The 26,358-nt window shown below is 53.9% G+C and overlaps 3 protein-coding genes across 5 annotated transcripts; 2 read left to right on the plus strand and 1 right to left on the minus strand.

The window, feature by feature from the left end:
* Positions 1–67: 67 nt before the first annotated feature.
* LOC121092638 (zinc finger protein 239-like) lies at positions 68–1,074 on the plus strand (the record flags this gene model as incomplete). Its single annotated transcript, XM_040603923.1, has 1 exon — positions 68–1,074. A coding segment is annotated over one exon (1,002 nt), but the record flags the coding sequence as incomplete, so codon positions are not given.
* Positions 1,075–1,089: 15 nt separating this feature from the next.
* On the minus strand, positions 1,090–9,789 carry S100B (S100 calcium binding protein B). 3 transcript variants are annotated; one of them, XM_040604700.1, is made up of 4 exons: positions 9,686–9,789; positions 8,261–8,413; positions 7,582–7,737; positions 1,090–1,533 (listed from the first exon to the last, which is right to left on the minus strand). In XM_040604700.1, the coding sequence occupies exons 2-3, from the start codon at positions 8,396–8,398 to the stop codon at positions 7,597–7,599; spliced, it is 279 nt and encodes a 92-aa protein (XP_040460634.1). In that variant the 5' UTR covers positions 8,399–8,413; positions 9,686–9,789; the 3' UTR covers positions 1,090–1,533; positions 7,582–7,596. The 3 variants fall into 3 exon arrangements, with proteins under 3 accessions (XP_040460634.1, XP_040460635.1, XP_040460633.1); XM_040604701.1 differs by lacking the exon at positions 1,090–1,533 and adding an exon at positions 6,100–6,212; XM_040604699.1 differs by lacking the exon at positions 1,090–1,533 and having other exon boundaries at positions 6,792–7,737; positions 9,637–9,738.
* Positions 9,790–16,180: 6,391 nt separating this feature from the next.
* LSS (lanosterol synthase) lies at positions 16,181–26,122 on the plus strand. Its single transcript, XM_040604769.1, has 22 exons — positions 16,181–16,259; positions 16,342–16,531; positions 16,606–16,744; positions 16,828–16,936; positions 17,261–17,382; positions 17,714–17,810; positions 18,633–18,768; positions 18,986–19,094; positions 19,438–19,556; positions 19,996–20,093; positions 20,229–20,256; positions 20,876–20,932; positions 21,636–21,707; positions 22,410–22,460; positions 22,605–22,754; positions 23,096–23,192; positions 23,394–23,499; positions 24,052–24,117; positions 24,544–24,624; positions 24,927–25,097; positions 25,522–25,600; positions 25,822–26,122. The coding sequence occupies exons 1-22, from the start codon at positions 16,243–16,245 to the stop codon at positions 26,005–26,007; spliced, it is 2,280 nt and encodes a 759-aa protein (XP_040460703.1). The 5' UTR covers positions 16,181–16,242; the 3' UTR covers positions 26,008–26,122.
* The last annotated feature ends 236 nt before the right edge of the window (positions 26,123–26,358 follow it).

The following is a 26,358-nucleotide window of genomic DNA, read 5'->3' on the forward strand; positions in this document are numbered from 1 at the left end:
CATGGGGCCGGCGGGGCCGGCGGGGCGGCGTGCGGGCGGCGGGCGGGGCTCGGCGCGGGGCGGCGGGGCGGAGCGGTCGCACGGGTGCGAGCAGTGCGGGAAGGCCTTCGCGCAGGCCGGCGCCTTGGCCAAGCACCGGCGGGTGCACACCGGGGAGAAGCCGTACCGCTGCCCGGTGTGCGCCAAGGCCTTCGCGCTCTCCTCGGGGCTGGTGCTCCACAAGCGCACGCACACCGGGGAGCGGCCCCACGCCTGTGCGCTCTGCGGCAAGGCCTTCATCTCCTCCTCGCACCTCGCCCTCCACCTGCGCTCCCACACGGGCGAGAGGCGGTACCAGTGCCCGGTCTGCGGCAAGCTTTTCCTCCAGTCCTCCCACCTGGTGCGCCACAAGGCCATCCACAGCGGCGAGCGGCCCTTCAAGTGCGAGGACTGCGGCAAGCTCTTCGGGCGCGCCTCCCACCTGGCGACCCACCGCCGCGTGCACACGGGCGAGCGGCCGTTCAAGTGCGCACAGTGCGAGAAGGCCTTCACGCAGAAGGCCGGGCTGGTGCTCCACGTCCGCCTGCACACCGGCGAGCGGCCCTACCGGTGCGACAAGTGCGGGAAGAACTTCCGCTCCTCCGCCCACCTCGTCTCGCACCAGCTTCTGGAGTCAGGGGAGAGGAACTTCAAGTGCGCCGCCTGCGGGAAGGCCTTCAAGCAGGCGTCGTCCCTCAAGCAGCACCTGAAGACCCACGAGGCGCGCGAGCCTCACTGCTGCTCGGTCTGTGGCCGAGCCTTTTCCAGGTCCTCTTACCTCCAGCTTCACATGAGAACGCACAGCGGTGAGCGGCCGTACCACTGCTTGGTTTGCAACCGGACGTATGCCAAAATTTCAACCTTTGAAAAACATTGTAAAAGGCACCAGCAGGATGAAGAGCGGCCTGATGTGAGGCCCAGGGCGATGACCACCAGGGCGAAAGCCCTGGCCGAAAAGAAAAAGCAGGAGCAGAAACGGCAGCACCGAGATGACTGCCTCGAGCAACCTCAGCAGGCTGACCCAAAGCAGCAGCAGGTGGAAAAGCTGTAAAATCATTAAAACAAGAACCGTTCCTGGGCCCCTGCAACATGGCTTGTGGGAGGTGGGAGCTTCTGGTTTAATTTTTAACAAAAACAACAATGACATGCTGCACCAGCATTACTCCAGAGCGTATTTCCCAATGAGATTCTCTCTCTGCCGCAAGGTTCAATGCAAACACTTCTCCAGGGCGCAGCAAGGTACTTAAAAGTCCGCTGAGGTCCCCCGCAGTCCGGGTGGCGTACAGAATGCTGAGCGGTTACAGGGGGTTTCCACCCTGTTTGCAGGCCCCAGTGGTTTTGTTTCATGTCAGCAGTGTTTGCTAACGCAGACTTCTGGGGATTCCTGACCAAAGCACCTGCTTTTACCCAGATTGAAGGAGGGATGATGGTTCTTTGTATGCAGAAATAAACTAAGTTGTAGTCTTTTAAGCGAAGGCAAAGGTTTTGGTTGAAGAGGCAAGAGAGTTGGTGCACCTACAGAAAACAGATTTGTACCAACAGTGGGTTTAGGAAACAAGTAGGAATTTGTCCTGCAAAACAGGATTTGTTTTTAAAAACACTGTACATAGCGAGAAAATAGCATCTTTGAGCCTTTTCTGTTTTTCTCACTGTTAGTTACAACGAGGCATTGTACTTGGCATCCAGATACTGCTGTGTATGAAGTATGTTTAAAGCACGGCAGATTTATTGCCAAGGCAACTTAACTCATCTTTCTCGAAACTAATAAAGACAGGTGCCAAAAATCTGTAACTCATCTTGATTGAGTTTGACTTTTGAAATCCCAGATTGTAGTAAAGGTACAAGAAATTTTTATTTTATTTTAAACCTGACTTTTGGGAATGTAAAATATAGTGACAAGGGAATTCTGAGCCTTGTCTCCTGAATTAAACTGCTGTAGCTGATTTGCTGGCTAGTCACCATGCTGAGGGAATAAGGCAAGATGCCACGAAAGGGTTGCTGTCGAAGCGGAATGTTTCAGATTTATTCTGGGGTACGAGATCGGACTCCAGTGAGTACTAAGTAATTTTGTAAGCATTAACAAAATGGCCTTTATTACAGCAGTGTTCTTTATGAGCCAGCACTTTGTACTGACTTTCGATAAGCTTTATGTCATTGTAGCAAAAGTACTATGAGCTTCTTTACATCCTTATTTATTGGTTATTGTTACCCGGTAACTTATTATGACAGAAAAAAGGAAGCAGTGAGTTCCGTTTTAAGTTCACATTCCTGATTTTCTGTACCAAGTCCCTGATTATTTTAATGCTATTTCCCTGCTATTGTGTGAAAACACGTATTAACGCACTTTAATGATCTTTTTGGATAGGCTTCTGGTTTTGGTTTCTATAGCATGTTCACAGCTTTGCTTTAAGGCCAAAAAAGGAATTTTTCAAAAGCTTGCACATTTAAAGTATTGCAGTGTATCAGGCCACAAATCACGTTGGTAGATGATAGATCTGGATTACATCTAAGAACTAATAGTTTATAGCTAACAAAACTGCATTAAATAATTCTTTAACTTTTTGTACTTCAGGATTTCCTTGGCGCTGGGTATACTGAGATACAACTCTTATTGTTGAACTGATGGTTTTGTATTCAGCTGATTAATATACTTTAAATATTTACGTGGTCAGATATTTCAAATGAGATCTATCTAAACCAGTGTTTCTCATCATGACAAATTCTAATGTAAATTTTTGCTACAGTCTTGAGATTTTGGGTTGTGACCAGTCATGTTGTTAGGAGGAACTAGACACGCTGGGTTTTATTTCCAGTTCAGTTATGCCAGTGCCACATAAGCAGAGTTCTATCTTGTTTTGTATTTCAGTACAGGTTATTAAAATAATACACACTGCTCTCTTTTCCTGCAGTCGCTTTTTTTCTTTAATCCTGTTCTCACCTAAATATAAAAGTTTGCTTATGGAAGTGAAAAATATTTGCTAATTTTCTAGCATTCCTTGAAACTTATCTTGCAAAGGTAACTGCAAAATAACGATTTCTCTTTCATTTCTGGCATTTCTCTCTGCCAGATGTGGACAGCAGTGCCCTGGTGGTTCTGTCTGTACCTGTAACATGGCATGCCTACACGCAGAACCAAAATTTCAGTGGGAAGAAAATGTAATAGTGGCCTTTTAAAGATCAGTTGTATGTTGCTCCTTTAATAGTTTTGGAGGTGTTTTGGTTTATTTTGCTTTGTTTAACAAGCTTCCCATTTTTTTCTTCTAGTTTCTTCCTCTGTCAGCTGTCTTCCCCCTGCAAGCAGAAGTCCACTCTGTCTGGGATGCAGGGTGAACTCAGACTTTGTATGGTGAAATCCAGCATCAAGAATATTTCGGACCGGGGAAACGGAAAATGCGCTCTAATGCCCTGACTGTTGCATTACAGTCAGTAAGGCCGGGCAAACCCTTTAGATTTAATATCTGGTAAGGGAATAAGTTCAGTCCATGGAGCACTCACAGAAATGCTGCCGCTTTCTTTTGAAATGTTGTTTTTCAGCTTAATGTACAGAGGGAGCAGGAATGTGCTTTGATGTCGCTAGACTGCCAGGATGGAGAAGCACCTCTCAGTGCTGTCGCAGCTTGCAGCATGGAGTTCTGAGTGCACAGGAGACGTGCCCCAGCAGCACAGTGCTTTGCTTACACACTTGCTTTACTCCATTCAACAAGGTCAGGAATGTTCCTCCTCTGGGGTCTGTAGAAGTCCACATTTGATTTGTGGAAAAAGCATAATTGATTTTCCTTTTTAAAATAAGTTATTTTTCTTGCTGTCAGCACATGAACTCTGCTGTTGAATGGTTCAGCCTGAATGCACTTCCATCAACAGTTAACAGCATGAATTTTTTTTTTAGATGTGCTCACAACAATAATCAGCAGTCCCAGTAAGATTAGATCCTTTGTGGAAGAACATTTTTGTGAGGATCTGGTACAGTAATTTTATGTCTGGTGCTGGTAATTTTATGTCTGATCCAGAGGGTTCCCCTTCACAGATGCTGTCCATCTAAATTATCTGGGAAGAGTGCAGGTTCTAACCTCCCAGAGCAAAAAGGAATGGCAGCATTTTTAATTAGGAAAATGTAATTCAGCAGAGCTCCAATGCAGCATGTATGAACTAAATCCGCCCCAGTCTGTTGCTTTTCTAGTTTGCAAAGTTAATTGGACTCTGTTAAACATCTTGGGCTCTTGCTGTTCGCGTACTTTATTTTCTTTGCTTCATTTTTAGTACTTTTGGTAAGTAGTTCTTGTCTTGACAGGGCATTTCATATAAGAAACCATCTGTTGGTGCCCTTCCTGGTGGGAAATTCACCTTTATCCTCTTCTATAGGCAGTCAAAAGTGTAACTGACAAATGTGTCCAAACGTCAGGTAGGCACTGGTAGTGTAATGCTGCTGTTTCATCCTCGGGCGGCCTCTGAGGGCCCCAAGGGTCCCACAGCGCAGACCCCAGAGCTCCCTGTTACCAAACCATCATTCTGCAGGTTGTCACACGCCAGTCTGCACTGATGGCAAAAATGTGGATTTTCTGAGCACTCCTGGGATCGATGCAATGTCAGATCGATGTAACCAGTGCCAGTGAGCTAAGAGCACACACACCTCTGGTACCCAGCAGGCACATCTGTTGCATGAGGTGGAGGCATAACTAAAAATTATTTAATAATGTCATTAGCCTCTCACCTTCCCTTCCTGAAGGCTGAACTATCCCTGCTAGAGCCTGAAAACCAGTGGTGTCAAGACTGGCACTTCTAAGTATCTACCCTGTTGTTTCAGGGAGGCTAGCCAGTTGCTTTAGCCTTTTGAGCCTCCTTCAGAGCCAGCTGTGACGTCTTCCTTGCAAAGCTCTGACACCTGCTCTTTGGTCGGCCCCAAGGCTTGAGGGATTTTCCTTTTTCCCCAGAAAGCCTCCCCGCGCTTCTGAGCCATTCACAGTGCCACCGAAGCCCCTTGTCATGGCAGCATCCTTTTTCTTGGCTGGATGCAGGGGGCTTCCACAGTCCGTGGGGCTGTGGGGTGTTAGCAGAGGTGCTGTGGGTGGCTGGCAGCGGCTGTGCCTCCGCATGCGAGCAGCAGTGTGCGGTGGTGGGTTGTTGGCAGAGGCGGTTTATGCTGGGTGCTTGGGCTGGTCTTGCCCAAACTGCTTTGCTGGCCTCTCCCACCGTGCCAGTGTGCGGCTGTCCCCACAGTCCGCGCTCTCAGCTGAGCCACCACTTTGTGTCAAGAGCAGGACGCCAGGGGAGCTGAGCTGCAGTGCAGGCCGGGTGGTGCTGAGGGCTGTGACCATGCAGTCTCTGTTTCGGGAATTTCACTTCGGGAAACCTCTGCTTTCCTTGCTGACTGGGGAGGAGTGTTCAGGGCTTGGTGGCCTGAGCACCACATATGGCACCGCTGGCAGTCAGGGTGCTCACCTCAAAGGAAGATGCGCTCTCTGCCTCCCTGACAAGAGGCACCAGCTCTACTGTGCTGTCTCCTGTGCCAGGTAAAGCCTCTCTGTGAATTCCCAGTAGTGGCATTACCAAGTCAAGGTCACCCTTACTGCCAGAAACGTGCACAGTCACACTGCGTCACTCCCTGCTCCTGCTCTCATTGCTCGCCAAGGGAGAGGACGGGCTGCTCCGTGTCTCACCGGCTCTGCCAGCGTTCAGGCCAGCTCTTCGCCACTGCGATGCTGTGCAGAGCTGCTGAAAAGGCTCAGTCTCAGGGAAGGGTTTCTCATCCATGTCAGCACTGCTGCTGCGGCGAGGCAGAAGGCAGGTGGGACTTGGAGACCTGCCAGACAACCTCACCGGTAGACCCTTGTGCTGAAGCATCAGAGCCCTCTGCTGAACTCAGGTTCAGGCTCAAGAGAGGGTCATGAGAGTCCCCGCTACTCTGCCTAACCCTGGGGACACTGGGACAGATGGTGTCCCCATTCATTGTCCTCATACACTGCCCCAGGTCTGTACAAGTGTTGGAAACAGCTGAACTGAGAACCAATGGGAATGTTAATGTAGCGGAAGTTTCTTGGATGCTCATTTCTCCACAATGAGCACTACCCTGGGCTGGAAAAACTGCTTTTTTAATTCTAGATGGAGTACAAAGCGTTGTCTTTCTTGTATGCATGTCTCTGCTGAGTGTCCCCTTCCACAGCTTGGGAAGCAGATGAGAGCAACAAGATGGCCCCTGTCTGAAGACATGTCATTTTGCACATTAAATTGTTACAAAACACAGAATGAGGTAAAAATGACATCATCATCTGCAGGCATCTTTGTCATGAATTTGTTGCTATAGATGTTGCCAGCCGTGAATGCCTAACTCACAGGTATTGCTGAGCTGGACAGCAAGTGCAGACTGAAAAAGGCACGCGCCTAGGCTGCGGGGAAATGGTCCTAGGGTCAGTTTTGGCTCTGCAAAGGCTCACCACTGCAAGCCCCTGCATGACCCTGGCAGCAGCAGACACATCCTGAACAGCAGCCGTCACGCAGAGATGAATTGCGCTCCTTTGGCCTTGCAGATACATCTGCCAGTTAGTACAGCCAGGCGGAACACAGCGGTGGTGACAGCCTTGGGCTGTTTGGCCAGCCACAGTGATGCCAGGGAGGAGATGAATGGTTGATGCCCAACAGGAAAGAAACCCAGGGGTGTGAGCCATAGCAGTGCTTCAGGCTGCGTCCTCCAGGCTTCCCCTCTGACACGGAAGGGCAGCTGGGGAGCTGCACACAACCCTGGCACAAAAGGACACGTTTTTCACCGGAGACCAATTGCGGCCCAGAGACCAAACCAACATTTTATTCTCACCATTTCCACGCATTCTGGAGGCTGTGCCTGGTCTACATTAACACACTGTGGTCACACGGTACAGATCCCCCCCTTCCCTTCTGACTGAGCCTGGAGACCTTGCCAAGGCACATCCCAGGCCCAGAAGCTGTCCCCAGCCCAGGAGCCTTGTATGCTTTTGCTTCCAGTTCTGCAGGCTGCTAAGAGCAGGATTCATTGACATGAGAAAAGCCTGGGCTGTTAGATGGTTATGCTTTGCCTTTCAAGCCAAGGGTATCTCAAAAATGCGTGGGCTCTGCTGAGCCCCTGTGACGGGCCAGGGGCTGTGCTGCCTGGGTTAGTACCATGCACAGGGTGGTCAGAGCCCACAGGAATCAACGGGAGCCTTTCTGTTCAGGCCAGTGGGCTCAGAACCATGTTTCTGTAACCAGCCCTTCTGCAATCACCTTCTACTTCAGCCCTTGAATTTCCTTTCCCTTTGCAAGCAAGCTTGGATTGCAGCGTCCGCCTGCCTCCAGCCCCATGCACGTCCTTTGCATACAGCAGGAGGGAAGGAGCTTGAAATAAGGCATTCAGACACCGCATCCAGCCAGGTGGGCACTGGCTGACAGGCTTTCCTGAGCCGTGTGGGTGTTTCTTGTTCACAAAGCTGCAGAACTTAATAAGCTGCTTAAGTCTAGCACAAGCTTAACTCCAAGAAGCCCCCGATCACACCCAGTCTTTCTCCTGGAGGAGTGATGCTGCTCTGCATCTCTCCGGCATGAGCAGGAGGTGCTCACCTGCTTCCCACCAGCTCACTCATGCTCAAAGAACTCATGGCAAGCAGCGGTGACCATGGCAATGAAGGCTACAAACTCCTGGAAGTCGCACTCTGCATCCCCATCGCTGTCCAGTGCCTCCATGACTTTGTCCACAGTCTCCTGGTCTTTGATCTCCTGAAGGGACAGAAACAGGCAGCCAAAGCTGAGGAGGATCAGACTGAGGCCCAGGCAGTAACAAGTCCCCGCTTCTCAGGAGCTCTCATGGCTGAATCTCTGTTCAGACACATCCCAAATGGCTGGTGCCTGTTTCCCATCTGCGTTGGTGCACTGCTCTGCACTTGCAGCAGCAGCTGTGCAACAGCAGTCCTCCTGAAGCAGGATTTTCAGCCACAGCTGTGCTGCTGGGAAGGCTGCCTTGAGCCCCTTGGGGCAAGGCTGCCCCCCCCCACCCCTTCCCAGGGAAGGATATTTCCCTAGTATCCAACCCAAACCCCAACCTCCAACACAGGGTGTTGCCCTTGCCCTGCCACCTGCTGCTCCTGCAGAGCTGAGGCGAAGTGTTTAATGCACTACTGCATGAATAACCCCCTTCCCCTTCTCTTGCTTCACATGGGAGATGGAGTTAGCGGAGCCTGGCAGCTGCTCAACGCGGCTTTCTGCACCCACCCAGCCATGCTGTGCGGAGGGCAATACTTACGCCAAGGAAATGGGTCAACTCGTTGTTAATGAGTTCCTTCAGTTCTGATTTCTTCAGCTTGTGCTTATCTCCCTCCTTCCCTGAGTACTGGTGAAAGGCATCAATGATGGCAATCATGGCCTTCTCCAGCTCAGACATGATCACAGCGTGGCCCTGAGGTCAGAGGGAGTGATGGGTGAGTTAGCCTGGGCAAGTTCTAGCAATGCCTTTTGCTTTGCAAGCACGGCCACCCCAGGACTACCCCCGTGCATCAGCAATGCTGAGGCCCTCACTCAAAACGTGCTGCTGAAGGGCACCACTGTCAGCTCTCGATTCAGGAAGGAAGATGAGCTCTCAGAGGCAGAGCCAAGGTCTCTCTCGAGGAGGGGAGAGCCACAGTGTGAAGAGTGCCCGGTGTGGGACTGTCACATGCCGGGAGCTGACACATCCCCTGTGCTGATGTGAGTTTGGGTCTCTGTGTGAGCAAAGCACAGGGGAGGAAACGAGGAGAGGCTGCAAAGCCCTGGCAGCTTCCAGCAAAGTGCTCCTGCATTTTCCACCTGCGTGGACCTGGCTATCAAGGCGGCATGTCACTTCACCTCTTCTTTCTCCCACTGCTTAACCCATTACTTTGTTCGCCTTGCTTGGGAGAGGGGCAGGCAGGGGTTTCATTTCTGCACATTGAGTTTCAGAAAGGTTTTGCTGTCCCCTCTCCGCAGGTGCTCTTGCCCCTGCCTTCCTTGCCTGCAAGGCCTGGCTCCAACTGAGTAGCCAGGGGACCCAGGGCCAGAACCAGTGGCACAAAATAAGCACATCTCCTCTAACCTCCCTCCTCCCACACTTGATCTGGAGACCCTCTTGGGAATGTTAATCATCGGGATCGCAGTGTTTCCTGCAGATTTCAGAAAGAGGCAAACCAAAGAGACTGATTGAAAAGGGACATGCAAAACCACCTTCTGAAAAGCTGTCTAATGCACTGATGGTGGGGAGAACAAAAAAAGCCTTATTGTCTGGCACTTGGTTAATTCACACACCCCGGATAAATGTCTCCTTCCCTGCAGCCTGGCTCCTGTTTCGCCACCGCAAGGCCTGCTGCTGGAGGCACTGAATCTCATCCTACAGCCTGACTCAAGCTGACTCCCTCCCCTGTGCACCAGTCAGCGTCCAAACTGCAAAACCGTTTCCAGTCAGGTAGGAAATATTCCTGAAGCACTACATGCATCCATCCTAACGGCCCTTTGCATGCTCATGCCCTGAGCTAGCTGCCAGCGGCACTGCCTGCTTCCCCATCCGCAAGGCTGAGGAGCGTTTCAGCTCCCCGCCAGCCTCTGCTTTAGCGGCGGAGCTCGGAGCTGTGCCGGTGCCCCCGCACCACCCCTCCCGCAGCAGCGGCCCACCTGCTCTGGCAGCCGAGCACCTGCCCCGACGTCCCCCAGCCCCTCTCACCTCCCTCTGCGGCGGGGCCGTGGCACAGCAGCGCGGGGCGGCTGGGGCTCGCTGCCTTCTTATGGCCGGGGGCGGAGAGCCCGGGCCCTGCGGCGGCGCCCGCGGCACCAATGGCAGCGGGGGGCGGGGGGCCGAGCCGGGCGCGGGGGCCGCAGCGCACGGCCGCGCACACAGGGCGCATTGACGCGCCGCAGCCCACGGCCGCGGGCGTGGGCGCTGCCGCAGAGAAAGGCGCCGTTGTGGGACAAGACGTCGCCGGGCAGCCAGCAGGGGAGCCGGCCTGGCCGCACCGCCTGTGCCGCGGCTCTCGCTCACGGCAAAGGCGATGAACCGCGAGCCCTGGCTGCGCAGGCGTGGTCAGAGCTGGGCTGGGGGCCCCAACGCCTGCCCCGAGGTGCCCCACAGCCACGGCCGTGGCCAGAGCCAGGCGTGTGGCAATGGTGGCCCGGCCCTGTCCCTGTGGGCCCTGTCCCAGGGCTGCAGCACCCTCTAGGGCAGAGTTCTCCGTGGCATCTGACGGGAACATCCATCGGGTATCTTGTGCCTGCGGCCTCTTGTCCTGTCACGTGCACCTCTGAAACAGGTCTGGCTGTGTCTTCTCTGCCACCCCACAAATCTGGGGGACAGTGGCACCCTTTTGGGGGAATTGCAATCATATCGGGCTGTGCGTGCTTGAAGGACAGAGCTGGCAGCAGCAGCAGCTCCTCCCTGATGCCTGTGGGAGGAACAATGCCAGATTCTGCAGCCTGCCTTACCAAGCCCTCACAAAAAGCCATGTCGAGTGGCTCAGGGTTGTGAAGGTGCTCTCACAAGGCTGTCACCTGGCTGGCAACTGTGACCTCCCTTTGGCTGGGGGGATGGTAGGAACCTCCTGCCTGTGTCTACCTGTCATGCTTGTCATAGCTGTGCAGGTGGTGTGGCTCAGAAGTCCTCTGCCAGCCCCAGCAGCCACCACGGGCATTAAACGCACTTTTATTTAAACCCAAGAGCTGCAAGTTTCCCTTCCCACTGGAGGCTCCCTCGCAGGCTGGTGCACAGGCTTGATGGAGGTGATGCTTTGTGGGGGCTGGTGGGCAGCCCAGCAGGGAAGGGGGATCTGGAGGGGAGCAGGCAACGAGCAGCAAACAGCGTCTTTCATCCAGAGCGCTCCTGGTAGCGCTATGGTTTATAACCATAGAGAACATGCTGAAGAAAGCAGGTTTCCAATGTGTTTCATTGCCTAGCCATGCTGTTTTCCAAGAATGGGATGGAATGAGCCAAAGTTGAAGCTGTCTGCTATTACTTTATGTAGCATGTTTCCATTTACACCTTTTTTTACTGCAGTACAGGATCAATAATTATCTTATGCCTGTGTCGAATCTCAGGCTCAGTACAACTCAGAACAGATCACCACTGTTACTGAGAAGATGGGTTAGCAATACCCATGATGGAGAGCCCAGAGGAGTCATCTCATTACCATAGTCAGCTCCCGTGGAGAAATGTGAGGAGTGTAAGAGCCTTAAACATATGCTTGTGGAGCAGGAAGAAGATCTGAACTTCTTAAAAGATGTCCCTTTGAAGAGGTAAGACTGTATTGCTGGGCAAACCCCGTTCCTGTGTTCCTAAAGCTACCACGGATGAGATCACTGACACAAGGGTTACCATGTTATTTAACAGCTTGTCACATACCGGTGTGAAAGAAACCCTTCCACATTGATCATTTTCTTACATCAGCTCTTGAAAGCTTTTGTAACAGCTTCAAACGCTGGTTTGGAGAAAAACAGTTTCCCCAGTGTTAAGCTTTAGTATGTTGACTCCAAATATAGTCCTGACCGCTGAAATTCTTGCATTAATTGCACTGCAAACTGCAGCAGTTATCTGTGCTCTCATTGGACTGGCAGAGATAGAAGTCACGCTTTTAGGCAGTGGTATTTCTAGCGTGGAGATAGTTTATCGATAATCTTGCAATATTCTATTTTTTCCAAGGGTGTTTATTTTCATTTAAGAGCTAGCTATAAATGGGGCTCTCTGTCAGCAGGAAAGAAACAGGTTTTTTTTCTCCATCAATAGCAATTGATCTGGTAGATCTCTTAGCTCAGTCCTTAGCCAAGAAATGCATCAAAGCACACCATTTCTAGTCAGAGACAATCTTAGCTCAGCCTCATTAAAACAATTTCTGATGTTGTTCTGGAAAGTGACCTTTTCTTTAAAAGGATCAGAAAAATTAGTATTTGGCAGATCAAAACCTGCACAGTCTTGGAAGTCTCTTTCCTGCTTATTCTTACTGTCCATGTCACCCCAAACCATTCTGACTTCTATATTTTACAGGGAATGATCTGGAATAATCTGCTGCACGGGCTGATGGCGTGGGAAGGAGCCGCAGGATCAGGTGTGAATACCAGAAACCTTGGCCCTTTCCTGCCTCTGCTGATGAGCTGCTCCAGGTGACTTCCCTGATCCTCATCCAGGCTCATATCCTGGCAAACATTGCTCTCTTGCCCTGGGTTGTCCCTGACGCAGCCTGTGAAAGTCCAGGAGGTCTGGGCATGGGTGTGGGGCTGAGAGCTGGCTGTTCTTCTAGTGCTGCCCGAAGCGCTGCTTCCATTATTTTGAAATTCATGGTCCTGATCTTTGAATAGGAGACTGTAACCTTGGGGCTCCTTTCCTCAGGGTCACCGCTTCCTCGCCAGAGCTTTGGGCTGATGTGTTTAAAGAAACAGAGGGTTTTACAGAGCCCAAAGCTGAGCAAAACACTTCAGTCCTCTGCCTGTTTCCATCTCCCCAGTAAAACACAATGTGGGCTCTTCATAGCAGGCTCAGGGAGAAAAGCCAGTGTATTTCTTTGTCTCTCTGGTGTGTGTGGCACCAGGCTCTGCCAGACCACGAGACAAAGGCCGGCGGTCATTGAACTGGGAGAAAAAAGTAATGAAAGCAGAGGAATTTGAGTGGGAGGGGGAAGAAGCTGCTCCTGCCTCCGCAGGGCTGTGCTCCCAGTCCCAGCACTGCAGAGGGCAGGTTCCCCAGCTCTGAGCCGTGGTCACTGTGTCCCTTTCTGACCCCACAAAGACGGCAGCCAGAGACGAGCTAGGGTCCTTGTGAGAAGCCTCGAATGGTGCCTAGAAGCAGATACACCTGGACACATCTGAGAGTTGGGCTAGTGCTTGTTGGAGTTGTTGGAGGGAGGTGACGGGGCCCAATTTAGTGCCCTGCACATAGGTCCAGGGGACCCAAAGTGTCGTGTCTGCCCCAGGAAGGACCTACTGGCTTCTGCACCATCTGTGCCAGCTCTGTGCAAATGTTACCTCTGCCTCTGCCTGAGGATGAGGAGAGACCGGGCAGGCTCCGTGGGGGGAGCAGTGGGTCTTTTTTGCCCTCACAGAACAGACTTGCAAGGTTAAGATGGGTGACTCCCTCTCGAGGACCACAGGCAAAGGTAGTTTTACATCCACCTTCACCTCATAAATCCTGGGCTCTGGCTAACTGGCATTTCCCCCAGTCCCTCCATTGCCCCACTGTCCTCCCAGTGCAACCATGCACTAAGGTTGCAGAGGAGCAGCTCTGAACCTTGCTGCTGGCCCACCAGGTGCTGTCATCTTGGCAGTTTTTGTGGTCCCTAAAGAAAACATCAAGTAGTGCTGCTGGCACTGCAACAAATTCTCTAGAGCTGAAAGCACTGGGATGCTGTTACCTTGTCTGAAACACAGCCTTGAGCTTAGGTCAGTCCCTGGCTGAATTCAGCTGAAACAAGAGACTACTCTTAAGCTCATTAAAAAGATATATATGTTCTCCATCAAACCTGTGCTCAGAGAAGGCATTACAGCATTGATCTGGAGTACTCCTCTGGCCCCTAGTACAGACAACAGCCCCAGCAGGATAGGGCCACAGGCTTGCTGGTGGAGCAGGGTGCTGCAGGCTCACACTTCTGCTGGATAGAGCCAAGTTACCCTAACAGGGACAGAGGGAACCACAGAGTTGTTTTAGATGCTTCTAAAACACCTGTGTTTCTGCTTAAAGCATTTCTGCTGAAACTGTGACTGTTTCAGGTCTATCTTCTCTCAAAGCAGATGTGGCCATATTTAGACTGTGTTTAGTAAAATCCTCTTGATCAGATCGCTTTTAATACAAACTAGATGATATCCCCTGGCTTTAAAGGACTTCTCCAATTTTTACTCTAGCAAGGTTACAAATAGCAGTTGGCAGAGGAGACCTTGTGGACAGATTGTCACGCACTGACTGCAATAAAGGAGGGAAGTTGTGGCCTTTGCTTTTACGAGCTGCCGGCATCCCTTTCTCAGGGGAAGACTGAAAGCTTCTAATGTCTCTGGCAAGCAGAATGGCCACAGACAGGAACAGAGTGTTACCCTGTCAGCTGGGCTCTAAACCTCAGACATAAAAAAACTAGTGTAAAAATAATGCCCAGGATACAGGATTTTGTCAATTATTAAATAAAAAAGTTTCATAACTAAAACGGAATTTCTAAGGCGGGCAGATTGTACAGAGACAGAAAAATAAAATAAAAGTGGTTACTCTTCCATCACTGCCTTTAGGCAAATATTACCGTAAATTACCTGAAGATTTTGGCATCCGCAAGGAGTTGAAGATACTTACACGAAGCTCAACTCTGGCAGATTCATTATGACCATTATTTTTTTTCTTAAACCAAAACCAAACGGCAGGCTATTAAGCCCCGAATACAACACCGAACCACGGAACTTCTGGAGTTCCCGCTGTCCTTTTAGGCTGTTCAGGAGAAGCAACACAGCGCCCCCTAGTGAGGACCAGTGGTATAGGGCACAAGTCAAAAGACGTTACCTCATGCCACAACACCCACCGGGAAGGCTCCAGCACCGTTAGTTGTTCAAACAAAACTCTGCTGTTACTGAACACAGCCAGGGCTGAACATGGGTGTGACCTAAGCCTAGTTTATAAAATAAATACCAAATTAATTTTATAATTCCCAAATAAAATTACTGTATCCTCTCCAAATAATCCCTGAAGTTATACTGTACGAGAGCGAAGAGGTATTTGCCAGCAGAGGAGCATTTTTAAATTCAACTTGTAGTGTGTGAATGCAACGAATACTAATTCACAGGCATGTTTCTGTTCTGGGTTGCTGATGGGTGCCACATCTGGGCATAGCTCTTCTCCCCCTGGGCCCCTCATGCTCTCTGAGGGCCCCGGAGACTGCTGTGCCAGGCGGTGCACAGGCATGGAGGTGGTCACTGCCTCCGAGGCATTAGAGGCAAGGTGAAATTTTGATCACAGGTATTTACGACCATGAATTTGGGCTTCTTCACCTGAACTTTCCACTGGCTTAGCTTGATCTGGTGTCACCTCTTCAGTAGGAGGGAGGCCAGGTCACTCAGGCAGCAGGAAGAAATTTTACTACTACATTTAAACAAGTATACATTAAATTCCCACCCAGCCTTTAACAGCAGCAAGTAAAGCATCTCTGGTTTAAATAAAAGTGCATTTAATGCCCATGGTGGCTGCTGGGGCTGGCAGAGGACATCTGAGCAACACCACCTGTGTGGCTGTGATGTTGCCTCTAAAATATGAGTCCGTTCCCAGTGTGCAGCACACCAATCTTACACACTGAGGGGAGATACTGAGGGTTACAGAGTTGTGCGAGCCTGGATGCCGGCAAACTAAGCTAGCACACCGCACTACAAACATTATATGCAAAATGTCATCATGCTTCCCCTGCCCGGAGAGCAGGTTCCTATAGATGACTGGCTACGCATTTGCATATCTATTACCTAACTTATGTTACTAGCATGCATGCTCTCTGAGGAAGGGTCTTTTAGTGGGCCTGGGTCTTTCCCTTAGAGAGTGTGATTTTTAGTATTATAATAAGGATAGTTCACTTTTAGAGCCATAAGAGCTGACTAATCAGAGTTTAGCATAAATGAGTTAGCCTAAGCATCCATGGCTTATGTTGTGAAGATAGGGTGTTGTTTTGTCTCTCCCAAAGCTGACTCCCTTGATGAGAAGTCCCTGCGTTCATCATTCTTGACAACTCTAGAGAGTTAGCTGGATCTAAACTCTGTGCACGTATAATTAAGCACTAAATCAGAGTTCAAATATTCGGGAGTTTTAGGCAGTGACACAGAGGACAGGTTCACACAGGCCTGGCTCCCCAGCCAAAGGGAGGTGTCGCAGTTACCGGCCAGGTGACAGCCTTGCGAGAGCACCTTTATAACCCAAAGCCACTTGACGTGGCTTTTTTTGTGAGGACTCGACACGGCAGGCCGCAGAACTCGGCACACCTACCCTCCGCAGCCTCCGGGGGCCGCCCGCCTCAGCCGCCCGCCTCAGCCGCCCGCCTCAGCCGCCCGCCTCAGCCGCCCGCCTCAGCCGCCCGCCTCAGCCGCCCGCCTCAGCCGCCCGCCTCAGCCGCCCGCCCTAGGGGCGGGGCTTGGGGGCGGGGCTGCCAGCGCGGCTCGGCGTTCCCATTGGCTGCCGGCGCGGCTCGGCGCCCCCATTGGCTGCCGCCCGTGGGGCGATGTGGGCCCAGGTGGTGCGGCGCGGGCTGCGGTCCCGTGGCGGTACTGTTGGAGCCGGAGCCGGGGCTGGCGATGGCGGCGGACGGCGGGTGAGTGCGGGCGCGGCGGCGGGCAGCGGGCAGGGCATAGCGGGGGCGGGCGGCCGCGGCTAACGGAGCCCGTGTCCGGCAGGGCGGTGCGGCGGCGAGGCGGCCCGTGGCCCTCGGCGGCGGCCACGGCGCTGCCCGCCTGGCGGCTGCGCTGCGAGGGCGGCCGACAGCGCTGGCGCTACTTGGGCGATGGTGACGGCGAGGACGGCGAGGCGGGCGGCGAGCGGCGGGCGCAGACGACGCTGGAGGAGCACAGCCTGGGGCTGGACACGGTGCGGGGCCGGGGCCGGGGCGGCGGCGGGGCCGGGGCCCGGGGGCTGAGGGCTGAGCCGTTGTCTCCCCGCAGGGCCGGGCGCTGCGGCCCCTGCCGGCGGCCGGCACGGCCCGGGAGGCTGCCCGCAAGGGGATGCGCTTCTACGCTGCGCTGCAGGCCGAGGACGGGCACTGGGCAGGCGACTACGGCGGGCCCCTCTTCCTCCTGCCGGGTAGGTGACACGGCCCCGTCCCTGAGAGGGGAGAGGGTGTCGCCTCTGGCTCCCCGTCAGAGCCAGCCCGTCTCGTCCTCCAGGTCTCCTCATCGTGTGTCACACGGCCAAGATCCAGCTGCCGGCGGGGTTTCGGAAGGAGATGGTGCGCTACCTGCGCTCTGTGCAGCTCCCGGACGGAGGCTGGGGACTGTGAGTGGCAAAGATGGTTCCCTGAGTGATGGCCCCTCTGGGGTCTGGCACTGGGAGCAGCTGTCAGATCTGCCCGGGCCTGGGGAGTGGGGCTCAGCAGCTGTGACACCTGGGGGTGCTTGGACTCACTCGTGTGGCACGGCAGGTACTTTTGTCACAGAGATGCTGGAGCATTGAGTCTGGCTGCCTCTCCTGGGCTGGTAGGGTTTCCCCTTTCCCATGGTCCCCGCTGCATCCCACTTCACCCCAGCAAAGACAACCCTGAGCACTGGGTTGTGTCTTGCTAATGGCCGTGCTGTCTCTGTGTTTGTGTGTGTGTGGCAGGCATGTGGAAGACAAATCAACGGTGTTTGGCACAGCACTCAACTACGTAGCCCTGAGGATCCTGGGGGTCGGACCAGATGACCCTGATGTTGTGAGGGCCCGTGTCAACCTGCACAGCAAAGGTCAGCTCCCTTGTGCCCGGCGTAGCAGCTGTGGGGCTGGTACACTGCTCAGAGAGGTCTGGCCTGACCTGAGGGCTGCGTGCAGCGTGGGGGCTGCCAGGCAGCGGAGGAACTGTTAATCTCGCTTGCCCTTGATGGCACCTGCGTTTTGAGTTAACAATGGGAAAGTGTGTTATGTTCTTCACCATTGCCCGCTTGCCCTTTCCTGGGATATGTCCCAGCCTGAGCAGCTGGCTCTCAAACATGGGGAGAAGTGGACCCTGCAATGGGGGAGAAAGCAGGGAGCTGGCATGGTTGCATTAACTCTGAAAGCCAATATCAATCTCTGCAGGAGGTGCTGTGGGAATCCCTTCTTGGGGGAAGTTTTGGCTGGCTGTCTTGAATGTTTACAGCTGGGAAGGAATGAACACACTTCTCCCAGAGTTGTGGTACGTGCCCCCCTCAGATCTGGATGTTGGGGGGTGTTCTCAGCCTTTCCACCAGCCTTAACCCAGACCTTTTCCCAAGTACTGGTGTTTGCTGGGATAACTCTAGCTGTGGCCTGCAACTGGGGATGCTCAGGCTGCTTGTCAGCTGGGAGACCAGCAGCAAGGCCAGCCAGTGGGTGTGTAGCAGTGAATGCTGCACTGAAGGGAGATGCCAGAGCTCAGCCCTGTTAGGTTTTTACCCACAGGGTCCTTGATACATCTGTGAGCTCCCTACCTGCCACCAGTATCTTCTGCTCTTGTGACTAGCCAGAACTGGGCCCTAGCAGGGTGGGACAGCCACATGTAAGGCTACTAGCTCTAACCCTAACCCTTACTCCGATTACTCAGAGGGCTGCTGGGTGTCAGAGGGGGAAAGTATATGACATTTTCCCTGGGGGGAATTGCAGACTGCACAGTACCAAGGGCTGCTGGTGCTTTGTCATTGAATGCACTTAACCATCACTCTGGGCCCCTGCCTTCAAAGTCGCATGGGGAAGAGAAGGGCCCTTGCGCTGACTTCTCCCCTGCCTCCTCTCTGAGCTCCGCATCCTCCCTGCCCTGTGTCTACTGGCCCTGGTGGGGAGGGAGCAGCCCTGGTGGGGATGATATGAGCATGGCCAGGCTGTGTGGATATTCCCTTCTTTTCTCCTGTAGCTGTACCAGCAGCAGCAGGCTTGGTACAGGGGATAGGGAAAGGCACACCCTGCTCTGGGCATTGTTTCTCTATGCTGCCCTTGTGACCTTCACTGTTCCTCACAGCAGCACCTTCTCTGTTGCAAACAGGCTGCTTCCTACGTGGTTCCCAGCCCACCCGTCCCGGCTCTGGTGTCACTGCCGCCAGGTTTACCTCCCAATGAGCTACTGTTATGCCAGGCGTCTGTCAGCAGAAGAGGATGAGCTCATACGGAGCTTGCGGCAGGTAAGGAGCTGACCTTGCTGGGGCTCCCTGACAGGGATACGTGGCTCCCTGACTACTTGCTGTGCCAGCCATGTCATTGTTCTGGCTTGCAAAGTGGCAGCTCTGATACCCGCGCAGTCTCTCTGTCCAGGCAGTGGAGGCAGCTTCCAGCAGTGAGCTGCCTCTGGGTGCTTGCTACTAGCTTGCCAGGCTGATGCACTTTGTTGTCTTGTGCCAGGAGCTGTATGTGCAAGACTACGCCAGCATAGACTGGCCAGCCCAGAGGAACAACGTGGCTGCCTGTGATGTGTACACCCCGCACAGCTGGCTGCTGGGGGTTGCTTATGGTGAGTGCGGTGTTGGCTGGGGCAGGAAGGCCCTTGGCATATGGGCCAGTGGTGGTGGAACTGAAGCTGCCTGGTACCATGGGGGCTCTTCACGTCTCCATCCCAACTCCACGGCATACATCAGTAGCTGGTAGTGGACTGTGGACTGTGTGATCCTTGGGCTTCTCCCTCCCTAAATACAGCATGGCCTTGTGCTCGGGTCCTCGAGCCACTCTGGGGTATAGCAGTTCCCATGCTTTCCTCAACTGGTCATCACGAGAGCAGTGGTGCGGCTTGCCACACCAAGTGAGTCTTGGCTGCACAGGGTGGGTTTTTCATTGCACGTCCCTCTCTTCTCCTGCAGCCGTCATGAATGTGTACGAAGCCCACCACAGCACTCGCCTGCGGCAGCGAGCCATCACAGAGCTGTATGACCACATCAAAGCTGATGACAGATTCACCAAGTGCATCAGCATTGGGCCGGTAAGACGTTTGCTGTCAGTCTTTTAAAAATCTTGCCCTTTGCTCTTTAGGGACCAACTTGTGACCCCCCAGCCCTTTGTAATTGTGGTATGCAACCATAGTCTCCAGATCTTGCTCAGGCACAACTCCTGCTGCAGGATCCTAATGCTCAAGAGCTTAATGCTAACAAGGCACAGAAGGTGCAGAGGGCATGGGGACAGCTGTGGCCCTGGTGAGGGGTGCCTCTTGTAGTCCAGGAAAATGGTCTGAGGGGAAGCTCTGAAGTAATCTCGTGGCACCTGCCTCATTCACTCAGCTATGCTGAGTGGTGCCACAGACGGAGCTGTTGGGATCAAGCCTGGGACCACCTCTAGATGGCTTTACGCTGGGTGGGAGGGGTGTATGTCTCTGAGGCTGGAAGAAGCTGTATCCAGAGCAGTGACAGTGCTGGTCTCGGCAGATTTCCAAAACGATCAACATGCTGGTTCGCTGGTTTGTGGATGGGAAGAACTCCCCAGCTTTTCAAGAGCATGTTTCCAGGATCCCCGACTATCTCTGGTAAGGGCTGAGTGTGGTCCATCTGGCACAGCATGGGCTGTGATCCCTGTGGAGCGAGCACACCGTGTCTCCTGACCCGCTTCCTGGCATTCTCGCTGTGTCTGTGCTGCAGCACTGTGCTCTTTCCTCCCACAGGCTGGGCCTCGATGGCATGAAGATGCAGGTGAAGTGCTGTAGGAGTTCTGCTGTCACTGAGAGGGACTCTGGCATGCTGGGGCAACCCGTGGGATAATGGGATAGCTTGTTCACCCTAGGCCTGAGCTCCTGGTATCTTGCCTTTGGTGCCTGGTGGCCTTGTCTATCTCACTGCCACTTTGCCTGGCTGTGCCAGGAGTGAGTAGTGTCTGTCCTGCTAGTTTGCCTCTCTGTGGCTGTGAGCTGAGGGGCAGCTCTAGGCCTCCATTGTCTTCATTCCCATTGTTACTGGATGAAGGGGAGGAGAAAGCCTGGCCCTAGATATTGCATGTGGACTGAGCTGTGCTTCTCTCACAGTCACTGTGTTCCTCTGCTCCTTGTCACTAGCCACCTCTCCTGTCTTGGCTGAGCGGAGCTGGCAGAGCAGGCTGAAGCAGCTGTCTCATTTCCTATACCCTTGCTGACCCTGAGCTGCTGCATCTGTCCCCTCTATGCCAGCACATTAGCCATCATGCTGGGTAACCTAAAACTGAGATGCAGGGCGCTAGTGGGGGTATTGCAGGGGCGATATGCTGTCCCATAGACCCCCCAGCTGGGTCAGGCTGCTGCCAGCACTGGCCCCTCACTATCTGCTTTCTCTCTTCCAGGGCACAAATGGATCCCAGCTCTGGGATACTGCCTTTGCCATCCAAGCCTTCCTGGAGGTAATGCACCCCTCAGTGCTACGTGCCATCTTGGGAAAATGGTGTCTCCTGCTGCGTCCCTGAATACCAGCAGCTCCTGCTGTGCATTCCCTCAGATCTGTGCTGTGCCAGTTCTGGCACTGCGTTGTATGACTGAGCCTGGCAAACACATGACCTCTCAGAGCCCACCTCAGCTGTGGTAGGCAGGGTGTGCCCAGCACAGCTGGTACGGCCCACTTTTGCCAGCTGATTTTGAAGCAGGAGGCCACAGCACCAGCTGAGTCCAGTTAGACTTCCCAGTTGCTGCGGTATTGTAAAACCCTGGCCCTTCCTCCTTGCTCTGTTTGCCCTCAGAGTGTTGCCGTTTGGCAGGGACAGTGTGCAGGTTCTCCTGCTTTCCCACACCGGGGCAGAGACCGCTATGGTGGGCGTGCTTTTTGGAGGGCGCTGTGATTTGTGATTACCCTGGTAAGCCCCTAACCTGGTCATGCAAATAGCTCTCTCAGCAATGCTGGCAACAGTTGTGGGTTCAGCTCTCACTGTAGAGGTTTGTAATGGAGACAGTAAATGAAGTATGAGTGCAAACTTACAGAAAGGGCTATATGAAGGGCCAGGCATTAACGGCACCTAGATCAGCAGGCCAGGAAGATTCCCGCACATCCTCTTCTTGAGGGGCATGTTTGGTGGCCCCACCTTCTTGCTAACTGTGCACATCTGTTTCTAGGCGGAAGCCCAGAAGATTCCTGAATTCACATCCTGCCTCCAAAACGCTTATGAATTCCTCCGGTTCACCCAGGTGAGTGGAGCCAGTTAGTGGTGTGTCTCACACGCTGGCTGTGCTGACTTGGCTGCTTCTCAGAGTCCTGTTGGATGCATCTGTTGCCTTCTGAAGAGCTCTTCTGAAGGGCCAGAGTAGCAAAGTCCTAGGGACAGCCTCCTGTTTTCTGCTCCCTGTTGCTGGGAGCCATCTTTGCAGCTTGGAGAGGACCTTGGCCGGGCCCAGGTTTGGGTTGGCTGCCTGGGTTAAGAGAGACTGGAAAACTCAGAGCTTAGACTTCTCTGCCCTTCGTTCTCTCTTGGTGCCCACACATTTGAGGCACCCTTCTGGGAAACCCAGACTCCTTGGCTAGTGACTATGAACTCCACTCCTGCTGGCTGGGTTGGTGGCTCAAGGTGGGGGTCACCATCACCAGCAGCTTGGTGCAGATGCAGTTATAGGTCTTGCTCATGGTGCTGCTAATGGGAGCATTAAAAGCAGATGGCTCCCTGACAGGAAAGCACCCAAAGAGGGGACTTTCAACGTTTGCTAAAAGGCCAAAATGTGCTTTCTCTTCAGCACTCCCTGCTCCAGAGCTGACCTCTTTCCTTGTCGTTTACTTGAGAGAGGCGGACAGGTGATGCCAGTCCCACATGGTTGTGCATCTGCAATGGTTTCCAGCGCGTGGTCCTGCAGCCAGGCACCTCCAGCCTGCCCTGACTTGTTTCTTGTCTTCTCCAGATCCCAGAGAACCCACCTGACTACCAGAAATATTATCGCCATATGAACAAGGTACAATGGCTAGAACTGGTCTCTGAAGGATGTGCAAACGGGGCAGGGATTTGGGCAGAGGGGGTGGGAATGAGGGGCAGCACCTCCCCCTACTTACAAGAAGTGAGCAGGGAAAGGTGCTGAGCCCTCCTGACCCCTTTCCAGGGTGGCTTCCCCTTCAGCACCCGAGACTGTGGCTGGATCGTGGCAGACTGCACAGCAGAGGGACTGAAGTCAGTGATGCTGCTGCAGGAGAAGTGCCCCTTCATAGCCAGGCTTGTGCCCCCTGAGCGCCTCTTTGATGCCGTGAATGTGGTAAGTGCTGCAAAAATTAGGGCTAGGGGAAATGTGGGCAGCTAAACTGAGCTAAGATAAGAGAGGTCAAGGCCTGACAAGTTGTTAGATCTGCTATTACTAAGCTAGTACAAGGCCTGTGGCCTGGTATGGCAACACCATATTTACTATGATACAGGGCTACATATGTGTTGTAATGTGATGGTCCAGGTTGGGCCTGTTGATGTGGTTTGGGACCTGGGTTGTCTGCCAGCCCCACCGACTTCTGGGTCTGAGTTTGTCCTCACACCTGGCTTGCGGCCAGACTGGGGTGGTGCTGCTTGTGAGCCAGCCTCAACCCCTCTCTCTGCTTGTCTGGGCAGTTGCTGAGCATGAGGAACTCCGATGGAGGCTTTGCTACATATGAAACCAAACGAGGAGGACACTTACTGGAGTTGCTGAATCCCTCGGAGGTGTTTGGTAAGGGGAGTTGTATGGGGCTGGTCACCCTGTGCACTGTGAAGGGACACAGTGGCCTGGCCTCGCTGTGCCCAGCGGGTGCCTGGTGTTGCCCCGGGCCCCTCTGTGGGATAAGGGTGCCCTGGGTCCAAGGGAGGGGTTGGCAGCGTGTGGCTCAGGGGCTCCCCAGCTGAGAGGCTGATATCCTTCACCTGTTGGTAGGCGACATCATGATCGACTACACCTACGTGGAGTGCACGTCAGCTGTCATGCAGGCACTGAGACACTTCCAGAGTGAGTTCCCTGAGCACAGAGCCCCAGAGATCAGGTGAGGCACTGAGGTGAGAATCGGGTATGGGAGAGGACAGGCTGCAGTGTCCCATACTGCCTGCTCTGGGCTCCTGGCACAGTCCCTGCTGAGTCTTGTCAGGGGCCTTGCCTGGATTTCTGCATTGGCATGAAGCAGCCTCTGCAGAGGCCCTCGGTGTGTGCGCAGCTGGGATGCTGGTGACTTCTCCAAACCAGAGCCCCCCACAAGAGGCTGGGGCTCAGCCTCTCTCAAGGAGCAGGGCATCGGCTGTTTGGGACTAGACTGGGGAAACTGGGGGAGATCTGCCTGCCTCTTAGCAGTTGCCTTGATCTTGCAGGCAGTTGTAGGCTGGGTCCCCTGCTTGCATGCTGGCATGAGAGCACCCAACTGGTGCATGATTTGACTCTGAGATCCTGAACAGTGTGGTTGCCTGTCTGCAGCATGCTCTTGCCTCTTAAGCCTTCTAATATTGGGACCCATCAAAGCCTCAGAGGGACTGGTGGATGCCCCTGATGAAGCAGCCACTGAATTTGAGCTGCTTCTGAAGTAGGTGTCTCTCTTCCTGACCAGGGAGACTCTGCAGAAGGGCCTGGACTTCTGTCGCAAGAAGCAGCGAGCTGATGGGTCGTGGGAAGGGTAAGCGGTGTTCCTGGTGCCCAGTTTTCCTCTGGGTGCCCCAGTGTGAGAGGGACCATGCTGGCAAGCATTCCTGGCTGGCAGGATCTGTGGGAAGGGGCAAGTAGGGGCTGATCCTCCTGTAGCTCTGGTACTTTGCTCTCCTTTCCTCTCCCTCCTGCCTAGGTGAGGCAGGCACCTTGTGCATTGCACAAGACTCTGACAACCCCTGGGGGTTAGGGTGGCTCTAGCTCCACTGGTTCCAGAGTGTCTGTTGACACCTGAGTGAGCTGGGAGCAGGTGCTGGGGGGACTGGGCATGGTTGCACCATAAGGGACGTCAGGCTCTGTGCCTGGCTCTGCTCTTCCTGTGAACATGGCCACGTTGCATCCTGCCTCCACCTGGGGCCTTGTACCCCTGACAATACCACTCTCCCCTTCCTTCCAGGAGCTGGGGGGTTTGTTTCACCTACGGCACCTGGTTTGGTCTGGAGGCGTTCGCCAGTATGCAGCACACATACCGCAACGGGTGAGGAGGGGCTGTCTGGTTCCCCTACCCCTGCCTGCTTCTTGGGCCAGGGCAAGACTCCGTGGTGGGACTGGGTGGATGCCCTGGATTGGATGCACATGGGCTCTCTGGCCCCGGGTGCTCCCCCAGATCCTGGCCCTGCAATAATACCCAGGGTGCTGGCTGCCCGAGAGCCTCAGTCTCTTGGGGGCCGTCCCAGCTGTGGGCAGGGCAGAGCACAGCTCTGTTTGCAGCTGGGAAACGTGGGTGTGCAAAGGCTCCCTGTCCCCAGCCCTGTCTGGTTCTCTGCCCCATCCGTGCAGGGTTGCATGCCGAGAGGTGGCCCAGGCCTGCCAGTTCCTCCTCTCCAAGCAGATGGCAGATGGTGGCTGGGGAGAAGACTTCGAGTCCTGCGAGCAGCGCACATATGTGCAGAGTGCCACGTCGCAGATCCACAACACGTGTTGGGCCCTGCTGGGACTCATGGCTGTCAGGTAGGAGCAGCCCTCACCTCTGCCCCTCACCTGGCCCTGGGTGCTCGGTGAGGTGGGGAATGCAGGCTGGGTTGTGTGGCGGGGCTGGTGCGGGCCATGCACCCAACCATGTTTGCTCGTGACCTTGCTGGTCACAAGCCTCCTGCAAGGAGGGACTGGCCTGCACAGTGCTCCACAGGCCAGCGGAGCTTGTAGTGCCGGGTGAGGGGGAGCCGGTGCAAAGCAAAGGTCTGGATCACAACCACAGGCCTCCAGCCTGGGAAAATATTGCTGTATTCATGTCTGGTGTCCTGGGGCTGTGGGGGGCCTTCCCAAAGCGCTCAGCGTGCCTGGGACACGCTCGGGGCAGCCTGAAGGTTGGGCTCCCTGAGCGGATGGATGATGGTTTGGGCGAGAGTGCTCACATCTCCCTCATGCTTTGCAGGTACCCTGACGTCAGCATGCTGGAAAGGGGCATTAAAGTGCTGATTGATAAGCAGCTGCCCAACGGGGACTGGCCTCAGGTACATCTTTCCTCTGGTCTTTCCAAGGGGTTCCCTGGTGTTGCAGATGTCCTGGGCATTGTGCAGCCATTGCAGTCATGTGCTTTCCCTTACCTGGAAAGGAAGCCATATGTGGCTTTTGGTGGGGGACTTCGGGAAGGCAATGAGCTCAACACCGCACCCTGGACACACTGTGGTGCCCTGTCACCCATACCATCTTGCTCTCTTTCTCTCTCTCTCAGGAGAACATTGCTGGGGTATTCAACAAGTCGTGCGCTATCAGCTATACTGCATACCGCAATGTCTTCCCCATCTGGACGCTGGGGCGTTTCTGCCGGCTGCATCCCAACCATCCTCTTGCTGGGCAGCTGCAATTTGGATCCTCGTCTGGTGCTGGGGAGACTCTGCCGGAGGCCTTGTCTGCCTGAACCCAGGCCACTGCAGATGCCGTGGCCTCTGACTTGTAGTAGGTATGGGTTGCTGCATGGGCCCTGGGGGCGTTTGCTGCTCAGTGCTGATCTTAACACTGCCTCTGCCAGGGAGGAGTGCTGCCATGGTGCTGTAGATCCTCTGCTTTCTGTTGAAATGTTTCTAAAAATTTACTCTTAAAAGGTTTTTCCCAGATATATCCTTCCTCATGGGACAGGGAGTGAAGTGCCTTTTTAGAACAGTTTAGTGATCAGAGAAGAGCAAGCTGCCGAGCTGTGTTGTATTACGCATCTAGACAGACTCTCTCAGCCTGGGCAGAGCAAGGCTGCCTTTACCTTCCCCTCGTGCTG

This window comes from Falco naumanni, chromosome 8, assembly GCF_017639655.2.
Source record: "Falco naumanni isolate bFalNau1 chromosome 8, bFalNau1.pat, whole genome shotgun sequence".
NCBI classification, from domain to species: domain Eukaryota; kingdom Metazoa; phylum Chordata; class Aves; order Falconiformes; family Falconidae; genus Falco; species Falco naumanni.

Coding starts and splice junctions, on each gene's coding strand:
- S100B (XM_040604700.1), bottom strand. CDS start 8,398: ATGTCTGAGCTGGAGAAGGCCATGATTGCCATCATTGATGCCTTTCAC. Junction 7,738..8,260: donor AGTTGACCCATTTCCTTGGC/GTAAGTATTGCC, acceptor CTGTCCCTTCAG/GAGATCAAAGACCAGGAGAC.
- LSS (XM_040604769.1), top strand. Junction 20,933..21,635: donor CCATCCAAGCCTTCCTGGAG/GTAATGCACCCC, acceptor ATCTGTTTCTAG/GCGGAAGCCCAGAAGATTCC. Junction 23,193..23,393: donor GAATCCCTCGGAGGTGTTTG/GTAAGGGGAGTT, acceptor ACCTGTTGGTAG/GCGACATCATGATCGACTAC.